This window comes from Pongo abelii, chromosome 9, assembly GCF_028885655.2.
Source record: "Pongo abelii isolate AG06213 chromosome 9, NHGRI_mPonAbe1-v2.0_pri, whole genome shotgun sequence".
NCBI classification, from domain to species: domain Eukaryota; kingdom Metazoa; phylum Chordata; class Mammalia; order Primates; family Hominidae; genus Pongo; species Pongo abelii.
The window spans coordinates 110,745,240-110,767,977 of NC_071994.2; the positions used below are offsets into that span (position 1 = coordinate 110,745,240).

General features: G+C 38.4%; 1 protein-coding gene and 1 pseudogene across 2 annotated transcripts in view; one reads left to right on the forward strand and one right to left on the reverse strand.

Annotated features, from left to right (window-relative positions):
- ELMOD1 (ELMO domain containing 1) overlaps window positions 1-22,738 on the forward strand; it is a 76,864-nt gene that overhangs the window by 37,957 nt on the left and 16,169 nt on the right. Inside the window, exons 3-9 of one of the 2 annotated variants that reach the window (XM_054523838.1) lie at window positions 1,144-1,289; window positions 1,427-1,455; window positions 2,301-2,398; window positions 6,366-6,495; window positions 18,136-18,269; window positions 21,007-21,075; window positions 21,557-21,580. In XM_054523838.1, the coding sequence (XP_054379813.1) occupies window positions 1,144-1,289; window positions 1,427-1,455; window positions 2,301-2,398; window positions 6,366-6,495; window positions 18,136-18,269; window positions 21,007-21,075; window positions 21,557-21,580 (630 nt within the window). 2 annotated transcript variants of the gene reach the window in all.
- On the reverse strand, window positions 9,318-14,560 carry LOC100450990 (MOB-like protein phocein; annotated as a pseudogene).

The following is a 22,738-nucleotide window of genomic DNA, read 5'->3' on the forward strand; positions in this document are numbered from 1 at the left end:
CTAGTTAACTACTCCAGTATATCTGAGTGACCATGTATCACCTTATTTTAGAACTGGAAGGAATTAGTGAACTTTTGAGAATAAAGAAAAATCTTTTCCAAATGACACCAAAAGGAAGTAATATAAATAATTCTGCCTCCTGGGAATGTACAGTATAAAGAGAAAATAGGTTGACTATATAAGTTCCTGGATAATAAGTCCTCTTTACCACTAAAGCTTGAGTCATTTTGAAATTCTGAACCGTACCATAAAATAGTAGGCACTCACCTTTTTAAAATTAAAAGTCATCATAAAAGATGGACTTACATGGGCCACAGATGTGTGAATAAGCACATGACTGGTGACAATATAGTTCATCATTTGTTGAGGTATTGCTGGAGTGAGGTAGGGTGTACAGTAAAGAAAACTTTATTTAGCAAGAGCCAAGAACAAACTTCTCAAGAGGAGTTTTTGAAACACTTAAATCACAGAAGGTTGTCACCTCTAGGAAAATCAAAGGTCAATGGTGCTTGTTCAGTGGATTGAGGAGGAGGGCTTCTGACAAGGCCAGGGAATGTTGGGATAGGTCAGCAGAAAAGGCAGGTGGCCGCAACCAAGTCCTCAAGGAGGTCTGCAATGCCTAAGGGAAAGCAGAGGGAGAGAGGAAAGAATGGGAGCAAGGGAAGGAATCAAATAGTGGGATTGGTGGAGGGTGAGGAGGACACTAGGGAGGGGCTGGAAATGGACAAGGGCAAGCTGAGAGGCTGTTCATGGAGGCAAAAGAGGAGAGCATGTTCTTCCCCCACGTCAAAGGGAGGGGTGACTCCTAAAACACAAGCAGTATTAAAGGATTCTGTTTTCAAGGTACTCATTTATTTCCAAGGTGTTTTCAGGCAAAGGAGGGAAAAGAAAAGATTCTAATGCTTCATCCTCAGTTTGTTGGAATATCAGATTTACTAGAATAGAAAATTCTGGAGTTTCTTACAGTCATAGTAAGTGTAGCTACTGCAAATAAAGTAGCATGGGACTAGAAACATATGTTAAGTATAAAGTGATTTTTCTAACCCCTGATTTTCTCCTGGGCTTCTTTTCTTGCTGGTGGTGGCTGCTTTCTCCTCTCTTCCAGAGTTCTATTGGAAGGGTGCTGTCTTTTGTTTTTCACAGAATGTTGATCCAGGTATGCCTGTATTTTTACTGTAAATTTCTGTGGCGCTGCCTGAAATTTGTAATGAGGAAGCTAACTGGAAGATGTGAACTACAACGGATCTGTTACAATACCAAGCCGGGAGCTTCTAGAACCATGAAAATCGGTAAGCCTGAGACAAAGAAGTAAGCAAAAGGTAGAGTTGGTAGGATGGAGGATACGATGTTATCTTTCAGTGTAGTAATTCTAAATCACGTGTAAAGGATAATCTTTGAATGACTGTTTTTGTTACTGCTTTCACAGAAACATCACTGAGGGATTCTAAAAGTAAGGTAAGTAAAATTATTTTTCAGCAGCTTTTTTTTCACTTGGAAGCTTACCTCTATCATAAGAAGTAAAAATTCTAAGAAACCAAAATATACCATTGGCTAGGAAAACTACTGCCAACTGAGAAGAAATAATCATTTGCCCATTACAAACCACTGTACTATTTACATAAGAACAGCCACTGTATGTGAATTTCTAGGCAGGTTTGTGAAGTACTTATTACTTCATTGTCAAATGAACCCTTTCTTATACCTCTTCCCAAATCATAAAATAAATATTCCTTGAACATAGTAACAGTATTAACTCCCTACTATTTCCTCAATATCCAAATCATTTAACATTATACTGAAGATTTTTCAATAACATCAAAGAAGCCACTATGCTAGCTTTTGTATCATAGTGGAGCATCCACATAAGAAAGAAAACCTATTTTCTTTTTCAAGGTTCTTGATAATTTTATCTTATTAATTTTGACATCCTGAGGACTATCTCCCTCATGTGCCTCACTCTTTAGTCGTAAACATAATACCCATTAACAATAGAAACTGTGTTGGGCGAGGAAATAAAAATATTACATTTCAATATAGGTAGCTTGAAACAGGAAAATGGTAAGAACAATACCAAAAAAATTGTATGTATTTTCCTGATTAAAGTAATCAGGAAAATTGCACTACCCCCCCATCATGAAAATGTCAAATTTATTAGAATTCAAATACACTAAATCAACTTTTGCTTTTAACTTAAATCTTCATATAGAAGCTTAAGCGAATGCTTGAAGCCTCTATCCTAGTAGATACTGATTAAGCCTCTGGTGTTAATGAAAAGAAAGTGATTGAAACATGTTTTCCAGCTGTTGCAGACTTCTGTGAGTGTTCACCCCGACGCTATTGAAAAAACTATAGAAGATATCATGGAACTGAAAAAAATTAATCCTGACGTAAATCCACAGTAAGAATATGTTTCTTATGTCAGAAATACAGAAAACAAATCACATGGCCACAGATTTAGTATTTCTCTGTCTCCTCTCTTTTTTTTTCTCCCTCTCTCCCTAAAATAATCATCTGCCATGTTTTGACTTTCAGATGAAAAATAAAGAAAAAAAGTACCTTTTTCATGTTTGTAAATCGCAGCAACTTTGTACTTCCTTTGTGGCTTATGCTTCTGAGATGCAAAGAATGTAAGAAATGTGATGGGTGCCCCGATAGAGAAAGATGAGCCCATTCATCAACAATCACTCTATCTGATGCCTATGTTTTACGCTAACAGTAAATGTTCAAATTGTAAATGTGCTTAAGCTGATTCTGTTCCATCTAGAATAGTCTTTCACTTCCTTCATGAATATTACTTTATGACAGGCTGAGAATCTTGGAGACTGTTTCTACCTGCTTGTCAAGAAGACAGGCATGTGTGGGAAGAAGAAATGGTTTTTATATGAAGACTTCAGAACTTCATAATTTATTCCTCTCATCTTGGAAGTATTAAAATGCATTTGGCAATGTTCGTGACATTTAAAATTAGCTTTATGTTTTCCACTGGGTACAGCAATTTTTCAGTAAAATTTTGCAATGAGGATACTGGGTAGAATAAATTCCAAATGCAGATATATTTAGAGAAGGTTTTATGTTGGTAACAATCAAACTGTCTTTTAGATGTTCATGTCTGAGAACTTCAGATGTTACCTTTGAGAAAGGCTTTTATTAATAATTACAGGAACTGTAGCTGAAGGGAATTTCAGAGCACACTTGCATAGGTCTATCTCTTGGAAGGATTTTAGATACTAGCTATCCAGGGGCTCATCACAAAAACTCCATTTTCGCCTGGTCTCCATAGCGTTCTTCGGCAGCCACTTCAGTTCCTTAGCTGCCTTTTGCGTATTCAGCTACCAAAGGTTAATTTACTTATATAGTAAATGTCTTTTTGAAACCTTCTAACATATATTTTATTCTTCTGGGAAGGTGATAAGAAGGCAATTCATTATAATTAAGATTGAACAAAAAATTTAAGACTACAACTGGCAAGAGGGATATATGAGTCCTGTAATCATGTTTAGAGATTGGATTAGATTTAATAGCAAATCTTTTCTATGAAAGTTATATAAGGTGCATTCAAGAGCATTTCTTTGCCATCCATTCTCTTGTTCTCATTTTTTTAAAAGACCCTTTTAGGTTCAGGTTGAGGATCCCTAATCTGAAAATCCAAAATCTGAAACTTTTGGGCATTGACATCATGCCACAAATGGAAGATGGCATAGTGGACTTCATGTGACAGATTGCATCTATTATTAAAAATGTTGTATAAAATTACCTTCAGGCTGTGTGTATAAGTTGTATATGAAACACAGATGAATTTCATGTTTAGACTTGTGTCCCATCCCCAAGATATCTCGTTATGTATATGCAAATATTCCAAAATCTGAAACACTGCTGGTCCCAAGCATGTCAGATAAGGGTTACTCAACCTGTAGTATTTTTTTTTTAAATCTCCATGTGGATTCTAGTGCCTTTTTTCCAGAGCAACATTGATAAGCTCTGAGATAAAAAAATTAAATAGTTTTCTGAGAAAACAAATAGCTTAAAGATGGGGAAAACACTTTATAACTTACCAAACTGTTACTACTATTAACCTCACTTGTTTTAATTACATTTTTTAAGTGCTGCTTATGGTGGCACTAAAAATTACGACAGAGAAAATTTATTTATTTATTTAAATTAATTTTTTTCTTTTTTTTGAGTCAAGAGTTTTTCTCTTTCGCCCAGGCTGGAGTGCACTGGCACAGTCTAGGCTCACTGCAACCTCCGCCTCCTGGGTTCAAGTGATTCTCCTGCCTCAGCCTCCCAAGTAGCTGGGACTACAGGCACGTGCCACCACATCTGGCTAATTTTTGTATTTTTAGTAAAGATGGGGTTTTACCATGTTGGCCAGGCTGGTCTCAAACCCCTGACCTCGTGATCCGCTCGCCTCTGCCTCCCAAAGTGCTGAGATTACAGGCGTAAGACACCGCGCCCGGCCAGAGAAAATTTGGTTGACTTTCCTTATTCCTGCCTCTTATATTCCTTCCATTCTCCTCTTTCCCTCAAAATTGACTCTCTTCTCCATCCTACACTGACTTTCTGGGTGACTAGTGCTATGGTGCCCTTTCCTAAATTTTAATATCTGACCTAGTTATTTGGTGCTATGGTAACAAGTAATGATGAAAGCCATTCACTGAATATGACTTTATTAAAGTTCAGTATTCCTAGGTTGTCTGACTGTCCTGTATGTTCGGAGCAGGTACACAGTTCTAAGTTCTGTTGCCCTCAACTTGAGATTTAACATCTGTGCATGTCATTTACCCCTAAAAAAAAAAATGATGATGTACAATGATTATAATGACCACCACCACACCACCTCAAACATGCTCAAAGTCCATGCGTGAACAAGACAAAAGACTAGATTGGAGAGTATCATATGCAATTGCCAATGTTCAGCCATTTTTGAGCCACAGAAAATACATGACTCTAAAGAATGTAGGAGGAAAAAATAAACGTGAAGTACTACTTTTAGACCTTTAGATTCTACATTACTTTAGAGGCTGTAGAAAGGGAAAACAGCATTCTGATCACAGAAAGTAATGATCCTCTGTGTGTTATAGTTGCCAGATTGTTTTCTGTTCTAGTGAGATGCTTTATGGGTACTGTTATTCAAATAGTGTACATTCAGAGAGGACTGAGAACGATCACAAAACATCTGAAAACCGGCTGGGCACAGTGGCTCATGCCTGTAATCCCAGCACTTTGGGAGGCAGAGGGAGGCAGATCACCTGAGGTCAGGAGTTCGAGACCTGCCTGGCCACACATGGCGAAACTCCGTCTCTATTAAAAAATATAAAAATTAACTGGGTATAGTGGTGGGCACCTGTAATCTCAGCTACTCGGGAGGCTAGGGCAGGAGAATCACTAGAACTCAGAAGGCAGAGGTTGCAGTGAGCCGAGATTGTACCACTGCACTCCAGCCTGGGTGACAGAGCAAGACTCTGTCTCAAAACATAAAAAATAAAATAAAACATCTGAAAGCCATGTCCCATGAGAGGGAATTGAAGAAATAAAATTTCTCTTTTCCCTAGAGATTAGAAGACTCACTATCTTAAATAGTCATGGCAGGGGAAAGGTGGAAATAAATTTGCTCAGAGAACAGAATTTGAACCACTTTGTAATAAGCAAAGCAGCATAAGAAAGCAGCATAAGAAAAAGTGTTCAGACAACTACAGCGGTCAGAATGTAATAGAACATCTTGTAAAGTTGTAACTACCCTCTTAGCACTGTCTCCCCTGAGGAGGACACTCCCAAGTGGAGGTGGTATTGTTACTGTTATTTTGTTTCACTTCATTTTGTTTTGATTTTTTTTCCTTGAAGCCCTTAAGGGCTTTTTCTGTTGTCCTCATCCTCATTCTCTTCCACACATCTTTCTAAAGTAATTCTGATATGACCACCTAGGGGGGTGCTATATAATCCCTAAGAGCCCAGTATTACCTATAATTTCAAGTAACCTGCATAAAGAAATCCCTTGTGGGTTTTGGTTTTGTTTTGTTTTGTTTTGGTAGAGATAGGATCTTGCTTTGTTGCCCAGGCTGGTTTTGAACTCCTGGCTTCAAGCAATCCTCCCATCTTGGCCTCAGAAATCCCTTATTTTTAAGCCATACCATTGCAATTTAGCTTTAGAAAAAGTCAGACTTCGAGGCAAATTTTAGCCAGGTTCTACAGTTGTCCATGTGGAGATTTAATAAGAATTGTGCTTCTATTAAATAGATCATCTTTGAGCAATTTCCTGAATATTATATTAATATGAAAAGTTCTATAATGCATACATCAAGTGAACAAATGCCAAAGTGAATGCCCTGTTCTTCCTTGTGTGTCTCTTCTGTTTTTGAACACCCTAGGCTGGGAATCTCTCTTCAGGCTTGCCTTCTGCAAATCGTTGGGTACAGGAACCTTATTGCAGATGTGGAAAAACTGCGTAGAGAGCCCTATGATTCTGATAATCCCCAACATGAAGAAATGCTTTTGAAGGTTAGTGCTTGAACACATTTCAGTTCTTCATCTAAGTCAGCTGACATTTGCCAGGCACCTGCTATGTGCTAGGCACTGCTCTGGACATCAGGGGTACAAAGATAGATCAGACATGGGCACCTAACTGGTTGGTAAGATCAAGTTTTCTTGCTGGTTCAGGTGTTGGAAGTAAATTTTTCATCAGAAAATTCCTGTGAGAAGTTAAGTGCAAAGCCAGTTTTCTTTTGTAATCTGAGAAAGCATCAGAGGTGATTTCTGTGGGCTGTCATATTTGGCTTAAGTTTAGATTGTTTAACAAGTGTTGAAAGCCAACAGGTGAAATAGCATTTGTCAAAGAGTGACTTGGGATTCCCATTTATGACTTTTAATACACATCAGAGAAGATAAAGTTGGTTTCTGCTTCAGCAATGGCCCTCTTGGGAAATTACCCAAGATCTTAATGCTGATTATTTATGCATGTAACTTAGAGAGTATTAGAAGAGGTAAAGGTTTATATTTGGCACACTAGAACTTCTGGAGAAATAATGTGGAGTTATGAATACTCCTGGCTGTCAAAGCAAAACCTTAAAAATCTTACAGGATCTGATGGTATATTAAGAAACATCAATAAAACTTTCCCTCAAAACACTGAGTTTGGGGCAAAGAAATTAAGACCCCACAATAATTAAGACTACCCTTTAGAACTACATACTTAGCTGAAATGTTTTATAAATTCATTTCTGAAAATAGATGCTTCTTTAGAATTAGAGTGCTTTAGGGTACCTCCTTGCCTTTTCCTAGAATTCAAAAAGGCAGTAACAAAACTGTAAGAAAACATTTGTTTAGCTGCCTTTATTTTATTGAAAAATGTCAACAGAAGACGTAATTTCAAAAATGTATCCTGTTGTGTTTTTGTGTGAAGGAGTGTATGTTTTTGTGTATGTAAGTACTTAAGCAGATGACTCATTTGTCTCTGTTAATTAGTGCTGGATCTGATGTGAATCATTAAAAATTAAAGATGCCTCATTCTTGGCAATAGTTTTTCTTTCTTTTCGCCCTGCTGAAGTTTAGTTAACCTGCTGACTGAATTTTATCTCTTTATATTGCCTTTTTTTTTTCTGACCATTTTCTGATGGAGGTAGTTCAACAAAATTACCCAAACATAGGAAATAAGAGGTGACAGAGAAAAGAGGTGTTGTAATTAACAGATAGTCACAAGAGCCTCAACAATTTATTAGAATAGCTGAGGTTCCCTCAGAATGAGTGACATCCAGGTGCCTGTTAGGCACCATCTTTAGCTGATCTGTTGTATGTGTGCTGGCACATAATAGGTTTTCAACAAATATGAGTGAATGCATGAATTATTATAGTTCTTTAGCTACATCTCGAGAACTTGTATATGACTTTTATCTGTGGTTATGATTAGATTATGTGTTATCATTTAAACTGTCAGCTATATGAGATAGGCAAGTAAATGATGGCTATCTTTATTTTACAGATGAGAAAACTATAAGCATTTTAGCTCAGGTTCTGATTCACACATCTAGTAAATTATAAACTCAGGGCTGTTCATTACTGCATTAGGTACTTTGGGGAAAGGCATCATTTCTGCCCTCAAGCAGCTTACAATCCAATTGGGGCATATTCTTCATCTTCAAAAATCACTAAATCTGGCCAGGTGTGGTGGCTCATGCCTGTAATTCCAGCACTTTGGGAGGCTGAGGCGGGTGGATCACTTGAGGTCAGGAGTTCGAGACCAGCCTGGCCAACATGGTGAAACCCTGTCTCTACTAAAAAATACAAAAATTAGCTGGGCATAGTAGCAGATGCCTGTAATCCCAGGTACTCGGGAGGCTGAGGCAGGAGAATTGCTTGAACCCAGGAGGCGGAGGTTGCAATGAGCCTAGATCGCACCACTGCACTCCAGCCTGGGTGACAAAGCAAGACTCCATCTCAAAACAAACAACCAAAAAAAAATCACTAAATCTTATCCATACAGCACCCTAAGGTATCTTTGAAATGTTTTCCATGCCCAATGCCTTATTCTAGCCATCATCTCCAACTTGGGCTGTGCCAGCCTTTTAATTATGCCAGTAACCATTAGATTCTTCTCTCGCATCATCTAAAATACTGTTGGAGGGATTTTTTTTTTCTCAAAACACAGATATATTCATTGTTATTCCCTAGACTAGAAACTTCAGGCTATGTCCTATAGTAGAAAGCCCACGCATCTTAGCATGGCATTTTGGAGGCTTTCCAGTGTATTTCATGAAGCTACAGCTCCTGTATCCTCATCACATATAGTACATTTCTGCCATGCTCTGCCATTCACCATGACCCAGAGTAAGTCGTGCCATACCATATGCCCAGGAATTTGTTCATGCTGTTCCCTCTGTTACCCATTATTCTCACTGCAGAAGCCAGCTCGTTTTTTAAATCCTTACTCAATGAATTTTGAAATCTTCACTAGCTCCCCAAGCAAACTTAGGAGTGGGAATCTTTGTTCTCTTCTTCCGTTTGTTCAAGTCTCAAGTACGATGATAAAATCAGAAATAATAAAACATTAATGGAGTGTGTAGTATGTGCCAATTGCTATAGTCAGTGTTTTCTGGCATTATTTCATTTCATTATCACAGTAGCCTTGTGGTGATACACTGCTGTTATCTTCATTTTTCAGTTGAGGAAACTGAAGCTGAGCAGTGAAGTGGCTATGCGAGCTCACATAGCGTAGTAGCTAAGGGCTCTGAGCTACCACACTGCACTAGGTCTTGAGAGACAAACCACATCTTGTTTGCATTTGTCTTTCCAGGGCTGACCCATGGTTTGTGTTTCACTGCCTGAGCTTAAGCTTCTTCATCTTTAAAATGGGTAATAATACCCTTGTTACCTACTTCACAGAACTGTTTAGAGCAAAAGTCAGCAAACCAAGGCCTGCAAACCAAATTTGGCATACCACCCATTTTACAAGTAATATTTGTAGTACAGCCACATGCATTTATGTATGGCGTTTACGGCTGCTATGGCTGCTATCCTAGTTTAAAGGCAAAGTTAAGTACTTAGAAGAGAGACCATATGGCTCATAAAGCCTAAAATATTTGTCAGCTGGTCTTTTACAAAGTTTGTGCCCAGGCACAGTGGCTCACACCTGTAATCCCAGCACTCTGGGAAGCTGAGGCAGGAGGATCACTTGAGCCCAGGAGTTCAAGACCAGCCTGAGCAACATAGCAAGACCCCATCTCCACAAAAAATGTTTTAATAAATAGCTGGGCATGGTGATGTGCACCTGTAGTACCAGTTACTTGGGAGGCTGAGGCAGGAGGATCACTTGTGCCCAGGAGGTCAAGGCTACAGTGAGCTATGGTTGTACCACTGTGCTTAGCCTGGGCAATAGAGTGTGACCCTTCTAAAAAATAATAATAATAATAATTAAATTAAGTTAAATGTAAAAATGTGTTTGCTGACCCCTAGTTTCTAAGCACAGGTCATATATAGTATTGCCACATGTTTAAGTGCTTGGCTTTTTAAGCATAGGAGAGCATTATCAGTGTTACTAGAGTTCTAAAGTATTTTAAAAATCTAGATTTTATGATCATTTGAACATAGCCTGGGATGAAATTGAATAATATCACTGTCCATATGAATCACTTATATAGACATTTCTATTAAAAGTGTTCCAACCAAATTAATAATGAAGACAAAATTCTAGGTGGATTCATGCACTTAATGAAAAACATAAAGTCCAGAATAAAGACCCTCTCCTGATGGAAAGAGACAATCCCATGGTGACCTTGGTGAGAAGCTGCTTCTCCTCGAATGCTCTGGCTCGAGGGCAGATGAATCGCCTTCCCTTTCTGTCCTGCAGAGGGTTCGAGACCAGGCAGAAGTGTTCAGATAAACTTGTGTAAAGCTTCAGTTCACAGTGAAGAGAGTTCAGCAGAGAAAGCAGGCTGTGATGGGTAACAGTCTGACTCAGAGTGCAGTCTCCACATCTGTTTCTTGTCTTCTGCTATAGGAATCACTTTTCCTAGCCCCTGGTCTCCTCCACTTCGCAGGTGGCTTTGTAATAACTACTCCCAGTGGCACAGTCTTAGATGAGTGGATTCCTCAGAGTCCCCACCATAAGCCCACCACCGTTTCTGAGATCTGAAGTTGGCTTCCTAGTGCATGACCTCATCCTTCAGGAGCACCCCATCCCCTACTCTTGTTTTTTCAGGGAAGAGCTTACCTATTGGAAGAGAATCGAAATAGCTCAAGGTTATTTTATTTTATACATATTTATTTTGAGACAGGGTCTCACTCTGTCACGCAGGCTGGAGTGCAGTGGTGCAATCTTGGCTCACCGCAACCTCCACCTCCCGGGTTCAAGCAATTCTCCAGCCTCAGCCTCCTGAGTAGCTGGGATTACAGGCATGAGCCACAGCGCCTGGCTCAAGGATTTTTTTTAAATAGGAAATATACAGATAATTGTACTTCATATAAGTATTTTAGCATAATGGGCTTTCATCTTCCAAAATAAGTTTGACAATTTTGTTTGCTACATATAGTTATTAACCTACTGGTTTAGCCTCTCAATATTTAGCAAGTTTGTTTTAAAAATTACTATTCCCATTGGTTTACAATACCATTAATATAAATGCATAATTTCGAAGTCAACATTCCTTTCACTGTGGACATAAGAATTCTTAAGGGGCACAATAATGACTATGGCTGCTGGGCACTGTTCAAAGCCAAAAGGACTGGCAGGCTTGGAAAGGCATAAACTATTTAGACATACCCTCAGTATACTACGAGTCCCACATTTTTGCTGTACATTCTTGTCTCATAATACACTATAACCTAAGTCTGAAAAAAAAATTAAGATGAATACATTTTTGTCTTAATTTCAAAATAACCTTTTTAATGAAAAAGAAGTTCCTCATGTTAAATCTGTTCAAAAGAAGGATTTAAATACTTTGGTCACAACATGAACAATTTTTTGACCCTGAGTGCCTCATTAAAATCAGTTTAGCACTAAAACCTTCTGTGCTTTATCAAAAACAGCATTCAATAGATTATAAAATTATTCAATCTGCATTTGAATCATTATTAGAACACTGAATTATAACAAAGTCCAGTAAATGTGTGACCATTCATCAACACCCTTAAAACCTGTGAATTATTGCAATTAATCTCATGTGTGCATACAATTCAAACATAAATTTTGTGGAGAGGGGATATAAAATAAATACTACAATATTTCTTCAGTCCTATTTAATGCTGCCTAGATGGTTAGATGAAAATGTTAATATTACTAACAGGCACTTTGGGAAGCCGAGGCAGGTGGATCACCTGAGGCCAGGCATTCGAGACCAGCCTGGCCAACATGGTGAAACACCGTCTCTACTAAAAATACAAAAATTAGCCAGGCGTGGTGGTGCACACCTGTAGTCCCAGCTACTCAGGAGGCTGAGGCACTAGAATCGCTTGAGCCTGGGAGGCAGAGGTTGCAGTGAACCAAGATCATGCCACTGCACTTCTACCTGGGTGACGGAGAAAGACTCTGTCTCAAAAAAGAAAAAAGAAAAAAAATGTATATATATATATCTCTCTCTCTAACAGGAAGAATCAAACTAGTTTAATAACTTGTTTTCTAAGTAGTTACCACAATTTAGTAAAACCAAGATATGCCAGAACCTATGCCAATACATTTTTCCTATAGTGTAATGTAATTGCTAATATGAGGTATAATCTGTAAGCAACTAATACAAATATAAACAGGCATAAGCCACTGTGAAATCACAGTCTGGTGAAAGCTTTTCAGCTAAACTAGTTGGAGAAGAGAGTTAAGGGAAATGAGAAAAGGCAGACAGGGCAGGCTTCTAGTGGGAACATCATTTACATGCCTTATCATCATCCTCTTATATGTAACAGTCCACTGGTGCAGGAAGGTAAGTCCTGTCCAAGTATGCTAGCCTAGAATATACTTTATGTAGCAGAGTAAGATTATTTAAGTATTACTAATGCTTCATTTGCACTTACATTTAGATTATACATAATCCTATATGCATATTAAAAACTCATTTCCCAAAATGAGATAAAAGTATTTCAGGTAAGATGGAACTATGTACTACAGAATTTAGAATATCTCAACTCAGAGGTAAAATCAAAGGAAAACATTACTACCTTTTTAGTAAATGGATTGTATGAGCTTTCTCTTTTTTTTTTAGATGGAGTCTCACTCTGTCACCCAGGCTGGAGTGCAGTGGTGCCGTCTCAGCTCACTGCAACCTCTGCCTCCCGGGTTCAAGCAGTTCTCTGCCTCAGCCTCCCAAGTAGCTGGGATTACAGGTGCCCACCACCACACCTGGCTAATTTTTGTATTTTGAGTTGAGACGGGGTTTCACCATCTTAGCCAGGCTGGTCTTGAACTTCTGACCTCATGATCCACCTGCCTTGGCCTCCCAAAGTGCTGGGATTACAGGCCTGAGCCACCGCACGTGGCCCCTCGCTCATTTTTTAATAGATGGGTTTGTCTGATGAGGATTGTAATCCAATATTTGGTTAGCAGCAATTTTACCAAACTGTAAGTTCTTTTATTAACAGACATTATAAACAGATAATACTAATCTTATTTATTTATTTATTTTTGAGATGGAGTCTCACTCTGTCCCCCAGGCTGGAGTGCAGTGGCGTGATCTCGGCTCACTGCAACCTCCACCTCCCAGGTTCAATCAATTCTCTGCCTCAGCCTCCCGAGTAGCTGGGATTACAGGCACCTGCCACCACACCCAGCTAATTTTTTTTGTATTTTTAGTAGAGACGGGGTTTCACCATTTTGGCCAGGCTGGTCTTCAACTCCTGACCTCGTGATCCACCTCAGCCTCCCAAAGTGCTGGGATTACAGGTGTGAGCCACTGCGCCCGGCAATACTAATCTTATTTAAAAATAATGAGTGCCACACTGGTGAATATACAGCTTATGAATAACTTAAAAAAATTTTCCCATTGTAAAAGGCAAACACAGCAGACAACTATACTAAACAAAGAAGCTAGAATATGGATACATGATTGATGGGTCTAAAATGATACATACTGTACATAATTAATGTTAATCATGTGATCGGTATATTTTTCTTTGTGATTCCCCTTCATGCTACTTTCTCCAGAAACTGAATTCTGAACTTCCTCTTCTAAAAACTGGTACAATCAGGTTATCCTTGGACATCAAATTTTCTTTTATCACAAACTTAGTGATACAAAATGACACAAAAATGTTTCATTTTCATATTCATCCAATATCTGCGGTAATAAAAAGAAGCATGTGGCCAGGCACAGTGGCTCATGCCTGTAATCCCAGCAATTTGGGAGGCCGAGACCAGCAGATCACCTGAGGTCAGGAGTTCGAGTCCAGCCTGGCCAACATGGTGAAACCCCATCTCTACTAAAAACACAAAAATTAGCTGGGCGTTGTGGCTGGCACCTGTAATCCCAGCTACTCAGGAGGCTGAGGAAGGAGAATCGCTTTAACCCGGGAAGCAGAAGTTGCAGTGAGCTGAGATCACACCAGTGCACTCCAGCCTGGGTGACAGAATGAGACTCCATCTAGGAAAAAAAAAAAAAAAAAAAAAGCATGTGAAAATATTCTGAAAATCTTAAAGTATGCTGGTCCGAGTTTTGCTATAGATGATTCCTTTATACTAACCCTGCTGGGGAAATAGTTACTACTTTTCAGAAGACACAGCACCATCAAGTCTCTGTCTAGTATAGTCTGTAGTAGAATACTCTTGGAGTTTTATGAGCTGCACAAAGAAAAATCCATTGTTCACTTGCTGTCATTTGAGTACAAGTATCTGGATGGCATTTTGTCTGAAGTTTGACAGCAAGTCCATTTAGCTCAAGGCAGAATTGCCTTAAATGTTCATACTTCCATATACCTGCATCTTGGCCTTCAGGTGACTCAAGATTTTTGTCAGTATTGGAGCAATCTTGACTCTTATGTTCTGTGGCATATACTGCTGAACAGCTAGCGTACTGTCCATTTCATCAAAAGAATCATCAGGCCAGGTGCCCAGCCTGGTCCACCTCAGCATTGCCATGCCCTCTGCCATGACCACAGTGCCATCATCTGAAGATTAACAACTTAATTAAGAACACTTTTTAGCCATTTGTCTAGTCTCTCATGATCCATAAAATTATTAAAATGAAATTTCTTTTTTAAGCATTTTATTATTCAGGCCAGGCACGGTGGCTCATATCTGTAATCCTAGAACTTCGGGAGGCCGAGGCAGGTGGATTACTTGAGGTCAGGAGTTTGACACCAGCCTGGCCAACATGGCAAAACCCTGTCTCTACTGAAAAAAAAAAAAAAAAAAAAAAAAAAAAACGAAAATTAGCTGGGCATGGTGGTGCACACCTGTAGTCCCAGCTACTTGGGAGGCTGAGGCACAAGAATCCCTTGTACCCAGGAAGCAGAGGTTGCAGTGAGCTGAGATCATGCCACTACACTCCAGACTGGGTGGCAGAGTGAGACCCTGTCTCCAAAGAAAAAAAAAAAAGCATTTCATTATTCAAATATTTTACTAAGCGTTTACTAAGCATCCCACGCTATAAGCATTCACCTAATGAGTGAGGTTTATCACCCACCTACGGAAATGAAGTGCCTGCTTTTGCCATCTTGCTGCACTCACTCGATGAAACAAGATATATATATACACTTTTTGTTTTTGTTTTTGTTTTTTGTTTTTAGACAGAGTTTCGCCCTGTAGCCCAGGCTGGACTGCAGTGGCACGATCTTGGCTCACTGGAGGCTCCGCCTCCCGGGTTCACGCCATTCTCCTGCCTCAGCCTCCTGAGTAGCTGGGACTACAGGCGCCCGCCACCACGCCCGGCTTATTTTTTGTATATGTAGTAGAGACGGGGTTTCACCGTGTTAACCAGGATGGTCTCGATCTCCTGACCTCATGATCCGCCCGCCTCGGCCTCCCAAAGTGCTGGGATTACAGGCGTGAGCCACCGCACCCAGCCAAAACAAGATATTTTTTAGTTGTGCAGGGCCCTGAGATGACTTCACATTATTATTCAAATGAATGTGACAACTTTACTTTTTTTTTCCCTTTTTTCCCTTCATTGTGTCAGTAACCAAATCAGTTCCTAAAGGGTTTTTTTTTTTTTTGATAGACTCACTCTGTCGCCCGGGCTGGAGTGCAGTGGCGCGATCTCGGCTCACTGCAAGCTCCGCCTCCTGGGTTCAAGCCATTCTCCTGCTTCAGCCTCCCGAATAGCTGGGAATATAGGCGCCCTCCACCATGCCCGGCTAATGTTTTTTGTTGTTGTTGTTGTTGGTATTATTAGTAGAGACGGAGTTTCACCGCATTAACCAGGATGGTCTCGATCTCCTGACCTCGTGATCCACCCGCCTCTACCTCCCAAAGTGCTGGGATCACAGGCGTGAGCCACCGTGCCCGGCCCTCTAAAGGATTTTTTTTAAAAAACTTTTCCCCGATGACGATCACCTGGTCTCATTTAGTCTTTTCTGATGATCTCAGTTTCTGGTTTTTGTTTTTTGTTTTTTTTAGACAGAGTTTTGCTCTTGTGCCCAGGCTGGAGTGCAGTAGGGCTATCTCAACTCACTGCAAGCTCCGCCTCCTGGGTTCAAACAATTCTCCTGCCTCAGCCTCCCAAGTAGCTGGGATTACAGGCACGGGCCACCACACCCGGCTAATTTTTTGTATGTTTAGTAGGGATGGGGTTTCACCATGTTGGCCAGGCTGGTCTCGAACTCCTGACCTGAAGTTACCCACCTTCCCTGGCTTTCCAAAGTGCTGGGATTACAGGCATGAGCCCCCGTGCCCGGCCAGTTTGTGTTTTGATGAATGCAGGGCACTGGCACATTCTTATATGAATTCTTTAAAAAGAGATTTTGTATATTCATGCTTGATATTTTGCTTTCAAGCATGAGGATCTACCTCCTATCTTTTTACCCTTTTTCTCTCGCCCTTTAGACAAATCAAATTTACCTGTTGTGGCACTAACATAAAATATTGTATAATGTGAATAGTAAGTAGTATTAGCTTAATGTATAAAATAACATTAGTAAAATGAATAACAGCTTTTATTAGTATTTTCTGTCATTGAATATTATGTTTTATACTGTGTCAGATATGTGGCAATTTGATTTAGCAAGGTATTTTGTGTATTACTGTTTCATTTAAGCTTTGTAATGTAGAATAAGCAATTTAGAAATTGAATTATTTCTGAAATAGTAGTAAGGAAATTTTACATTTGTGTTTATACCCTGTCAGTAATGAAGATATAAGTCTAAATAGTAAACTTGCTTACATGCCCATCTCTATTAGAAAAAACTAAGAGTCTGAGCATTACATATTTATACAATTATGGGTCTCAGCATCTCTCTCAAGTAATGATATGTGCTGAATCTTTCTACAGAAAACTTTAAAAAATAGAACCAGCTTATTAAGCAGTAAAGAGTATGATGCCTAAAATGTACGATTGTCCAGTAATATATTAATAAAATTGATTTTAATTGACATTACTTTTGGTAACTCTTAAAGATAATAATACATTTTGAGGTTTATTCATGAACATTACTGATATTCCTTCCTCCAGCTACATGATAATGTTTACTCTCACTCCTGTTATAGATGAGACCTAAAAAATGAAACTTGGCCGGGCGTGGTGGCTCACACCTGTAATCCCAGCACGTTGGGAGGCTGAGGCAGGCAGATCACTTGAGGTCAGGAGTTTGAGACAAGCCTGGCCAATGTGGTAAAACCCTGCCTCTACTAAAAATACAAAAATCAGCCAGGTGTGGTGGTGCATGCCTGTAATCCCAGCTACTCCAGAGACGGAGGCAGGAGAATCACTTGAACCCAGGAGGTGGAGGTTGCAGTGAGCCGAAATCACGCCACAGCACTCCAGCCTGGGCAACAGAGTAAGACTCCGTCTCCAAAAAAAAGCAAAAAGAAACTCATGTCAGTTCACTTTTTTTTTTTTTTTTTTGGTTAATAATGCTGCTAGAAGTTTTGATATAACATTAAAGCATTTTCCCAGAATCTGAATAATAGGTGGCCTTGAAATTTTTCCTCTTCTCTCTTTTCTTTATACTCTTAAATATTTTTGAGAGCACCAAAGAGCTTTTTTGTGGGAGATTATCTATCTAATCTATCTATCTATCTACCTACCTACCTACCTACTATCTAATTTCCTTTCAAAATTAAAGTAGAAAGACTTTAAACATTAAAATATATAAGTACTCAATCCATTGCCTTCAGAGCAAGGATATCACAACACATTATGCATCCTTTGGAAAATTCAACTGTGTACTCATGAGACAATGAGAGCAAAAAGGCAAATAACCTCTTCTTTTATTATAAAATAGTTGTTTTTTGGTTCTGTTTTTATCTCTCAGACCTTCTGGAAAGGTCCTGGGAACCTCCTGGGAGGCTTCAGATCATACTTTGAGAAATGCTGTCATAAATAATTGAAAGATGATCACATCTCTTTTTTTTCTGTCTTTCATTGTCATAGATGATCACATCTTTAATTGTAATGTATATGCATACATTCAGCTTTGCAAAGCTCCTCCTAATAATGTAGTTTACAAAATCTGAACCAATAGGAAAGGGTGTATCAACAGAGTAATTCTTTTTTTTTTTTCCTACAGTTATGGAAATTCTTGAAGCCCAATACTCCACTGGAATCTCGGATTTCTAAGCAGTGGTGTGAAATTGGTTTCCAAGGTGATGATCCTAAAACAGATTTTCGAGGAATGGGACTTCTGGGACTGTACAATTTGCAGTAAGTAAAATGAAGGACAGCTGAGTGTTCGAGTGATGTTTTGGTCTCCTCATACTGAAATGGCAAAAGTTGAGTAATTAGCTTCAAAGGTACTTCCCATAAGACTCAAAGAAAACATTCAAGTCCCCTGAGAGGTCAGGTTCATAAAATGTTAAAAGTGTCTGCTACCTTCCTTGTATTTCAGCAAACTTCATGGATTTTTAAAGCAAATCTCAAATATATTTAAAAAATTGTTTTATTATTGAAAATTTTCACACATATGTAAAAACAGAGAAGACTGTAAAGAACACCCTTGTATTGATCATCCAGATTCAGTAATTGTTGAGGTTTTGAAATATTCACAACATTATTTTTTTGGCAGAAGGGTGTTAATGAAAATTCTACACCATCATTTCACCCTTCATATTTTAATATGTAGTTCTAAAAAAATCAATATTACCTCACGTTAACCACAATGCCATTATCACACCAAACACAATTAACAATGATTCCTTGGTGTCATCTTTATCCAGTCCATATTCAAATTTCCCAGTTCTCTCTAAAATACTTTTTATGGCTGGTTTGTCCTAGTGCACTTCCATGTAAGATCTACACATTGCACTTAGTTACTATGCTCTTTGGTCTTCTTAAATTAGGTCAGTCTCTCTTGCTCTGTCCCTTCCTTTTGCCCCCTCCTTCATGTCATTACCTTCAAGATTTCAGAACAGTTGTCCTGTAATATGTCCCATGGTCTGGATTTGTCTGTTCGCATTTGTATCCGTCCCCTGTATTTCCTGAAAATTGGAGGTATGCAGACAGGCCTGAAGAGATTCAGGTTGACATCACAGCGGGAGGCCTTCAGTGTCCCTCCACTCTCAGCCCTGTGCTGCAACAAATCAGAGGGATCCCAGCCTGATGCCTCCAGTGTAAAGTCCACCATCAGCCTTTCTTCCTTCTATGATCTTTACTGAACCAATTAATTAATTGTATAAAGAGTGCTTTTCTATTTCTGTTATTTTTCCTATAATTGTTGGCTGGACTTTTTAAAGACTTGGTTTCCTTGTAGAGTACAGTTATTTGGTTTCTCTGAAATATAGGCAGGACAGATACTCAATTTTTGTATTTGCTTGCCAATTCTCAGAGTCAAGAGTTGGTAGCCTGGTTCCCTTGTTAGTGATCAATTTTTTTTTTTTTTTGCTCTATTTTTAAAACACCGTTTGTTAACTCCTGTGTTTTTATATGTTTATTGTAACTCAACTAATTGTACTTGTTATTTTTTTCATGCTTTAATTCAGTCATGTGTAGTCATTATTTTTTGAGTCAGAGGGCCCTTTCAAGTTGGTTCTTGTGTCCTTTGACATTACCCTATTAGGGCAGTGATGTATTTTTAAAAGAGGTTAATTAAGCCTTACTCAGTCATTTTGGTGGCATCCCATTTTTCCCCTAGATCTTTCCCTTTATTTTAAATTTAAGAAGTTTAATAATCACCCATTCTTTTATGAAATGTTTTAATGTAATATTAATGAATGGAAAGTAAGCATTAATGAGAAAGACAATGTCACAGATAAGTGGATAAAGTCTGAGCTTTCAAATAACTGGGACAATTGGCCTTCCATTGAGAAAAATAAATTAAATCACTACCTCACCTCAGTTCACAAGTTGAAAGTCCAAAACAAGTCTTTCCTACTTTTAGAAGAAAATCAAGATATCTGAGTAAGGAGAGATCTCTTAAAGACATGAGCAAAAAAAGCATCAACTGGAAAAGAAGAATCAATAAATTTCACACATTAAAATTGAAAACTGCAGTAAGATAAGCCCCATAAACAAAGTAAAACGAGATAAGACTGACACTCACATAAATGATAAAGGATCTATGTTCAGTATATTATTATCTATAAGGTTATTTGTCTTTTTTATTTGAGGACATTTTTAGACTCACTGAGCCAAAAAATATGAACAGACGAGACATAAAATAGGAAACCCAGATAACCGACAAAAGTATGAAAAGAAACTCAGTCTCATTAACAACTGTGAATGTGTGCATTACAATTGCTGACTTGGGTTTGAAATTTCCTGAGAGGAAATTCAAGAACTTCTTTTACGCTTTAGATTGATGCAGGAAATACACACATATCACATTAAATAATATATGCTATTGTTTTAGCATTGTCTCTATGAAGTACTTTTTAATGAATCATGTTTGAGGGTGTGCAACTTTTTGTGTTTATTAGGAAACTTAACTACCTTTTCCCCTTAGAATAAAATGTTATTGTTTTTAACATATCTATACTCAGTAAGATATTTTCCATTCATCCAGAATTCAAATTCGCAATGAATATTTGAAACATATCCTCTCTCATCTCCTCCAGTCTTTTCTTTCTTTCATCATGTCCCTTCACCAAGGCTTCTGCCTTCTGAAGGCCTCTAAACACCAAACTATTCGACCCCCTCTTCTATAACCCCTCTTCATAATAAAATCCTTGGTTCTCTAGGTAATGGCAAAGCTCTTAATGAAATTTTCAAAATCTACTGGATACATTCTTAAATCTATGTGGGTTTCACAGCTACCCTACCATGTCATTACATTTGGAAAATTCTGTTGTGAAAAGCTGTTTGTTCCCTGGAGGAGCTGAAACAAGTGATAACCTTATGCCAGTATCCATCTCTGAATTCAAAATGACCTCGAATTGGATTAAAATGAATATATTCAGCAAGTAAGCAAGCATAGAGTTACGGTTTTCTTTCCCTCCCACTGCAGGTATTTCGCGGAAAGGGATGCCACAGCAGCTCAGCAGGTCCTGTCTGACTCTCTTCATCCGAAATGCAGGTAATTGTTGAAAGTAAAAGATGAATTAGGTTTTATGGGTTAGATCAAATGAAGTTCATCTCCTGCATGTATCTGTTGATGAGATTCTCAGGAGAGTGAGGCTCAAAGCTTTTTCAAACAAGCCCTTGTAATAAATGCTGAGTTGGAAGGTTAAAACTTCAGGTACTCATTCCAAGATTTAGGATGTAAAGTGGCACCGTTCAGGTGAGAATGTATTTAAAGGGACTGATAGAGTCACTAGTGTCCAGGAAGACTGAGGAGGTGAGCATGGAAGAAGGGCAGGATCTGGGGGAAAGAGTCCAGAGACAAGAAAGATGACGGGGGAACAGAAGGAAGAATGGAAGTTAAGAAGTCAGGGACCAAGTAAGAACATCTGGAATTACTAAGGCTTTTTTTTTTATTTCTTTCTTGTAAAATTCTAGATTCTAAATTGTTTGCATTTTCATTTACTTTTCTAATTTTTTTCTTTGATTACATGAAGGGATATCACTAAAGAAGAAATAAGGTATTTTTTATTTGTTTTTGTGTTTTATTGCTTTTATTTTGTCTTAGAATAAGTATGGGTAAGAATTTTTTTAAGGAACTCTGAATTTATTTGTTTCAAAAAGCCAACATTTTCAAACTTTTAATCTAATACGGTTAATTGTAGCTGGGCTATGCTTTAACAAACTGAAAACCAGATGAGACTGACCACTTGGAAAATGTCAAACAGTCTTTCTACAGCCATGACAGAACCTGGTTGGAGAAACATTTTGAACACCCACCTAAAGGCTGAACACCTCACCACACCTGTTCTGACTCCATTTACCCCAGAGAGGGGAATTTTATTTTGGAATTTTGTTGCACAGAACAACTTTGCCCTTCTATTAATATATCTAATTTGATTATTATAAATGGTAGTTTTGTGTGTGTGTGTTAGTCACTCTTCTTAGAAGGAGTTCCATAATTTTGCAATCATAATTTTATATGACTTTTTTCTCCTCAGCATGATGGTAGCTTAGTTGTTAGTATTCATGTTTGCTAAGTAAATCCAAAATTTTATCAAAACCGTCTCAAGATTCAGGGATAGGTTGAGTTGGGCTTTTTTTTCCCCTCCACCTTACTATTTTACTCATTCTAGCTTCATTTGGCTAAGATTCATTAAGTCATATTACACTTCCCAAATTTACATTTGTAATATTTTATACGATTAAAAATTCATTCCTTTAAGAAAAACACTACAATCGTTTAGCTCTTTCTTGTTATATGGTTAAAATCAAGCGATATTAATTTTTTAACTACATCTTCTGAATTGCATTTTTCTGTATGTAGAGACTCTAAACTCCCTCTAGTTAAAATTGGCTGGGGAGTCAGTCCATGCTCTCAGGCGGCATTTCCTGGAGGAACATCAGTCAGAAGACACGAGTCCTCCTCAGTCCTTGGAAAGTGACAATAAGCTCGCAATATTTCTGATTAACCATTGGAGGGGGACTGACTTTGTCTATGAGTCATTCTTAAAGCAAAGCTTTATAGTTGTATCTCCTGTGTCAGCCATCCAAGAGAAAGTATTTGAGGTTTGGGGTGACTACTCTTACTTAAAAAGAGACTAGCATTTGTGTGTGCATGCATATATGTGTAGTCATGTATATAAAATTACCACGCTTTATCCCTCAAACTACAATAA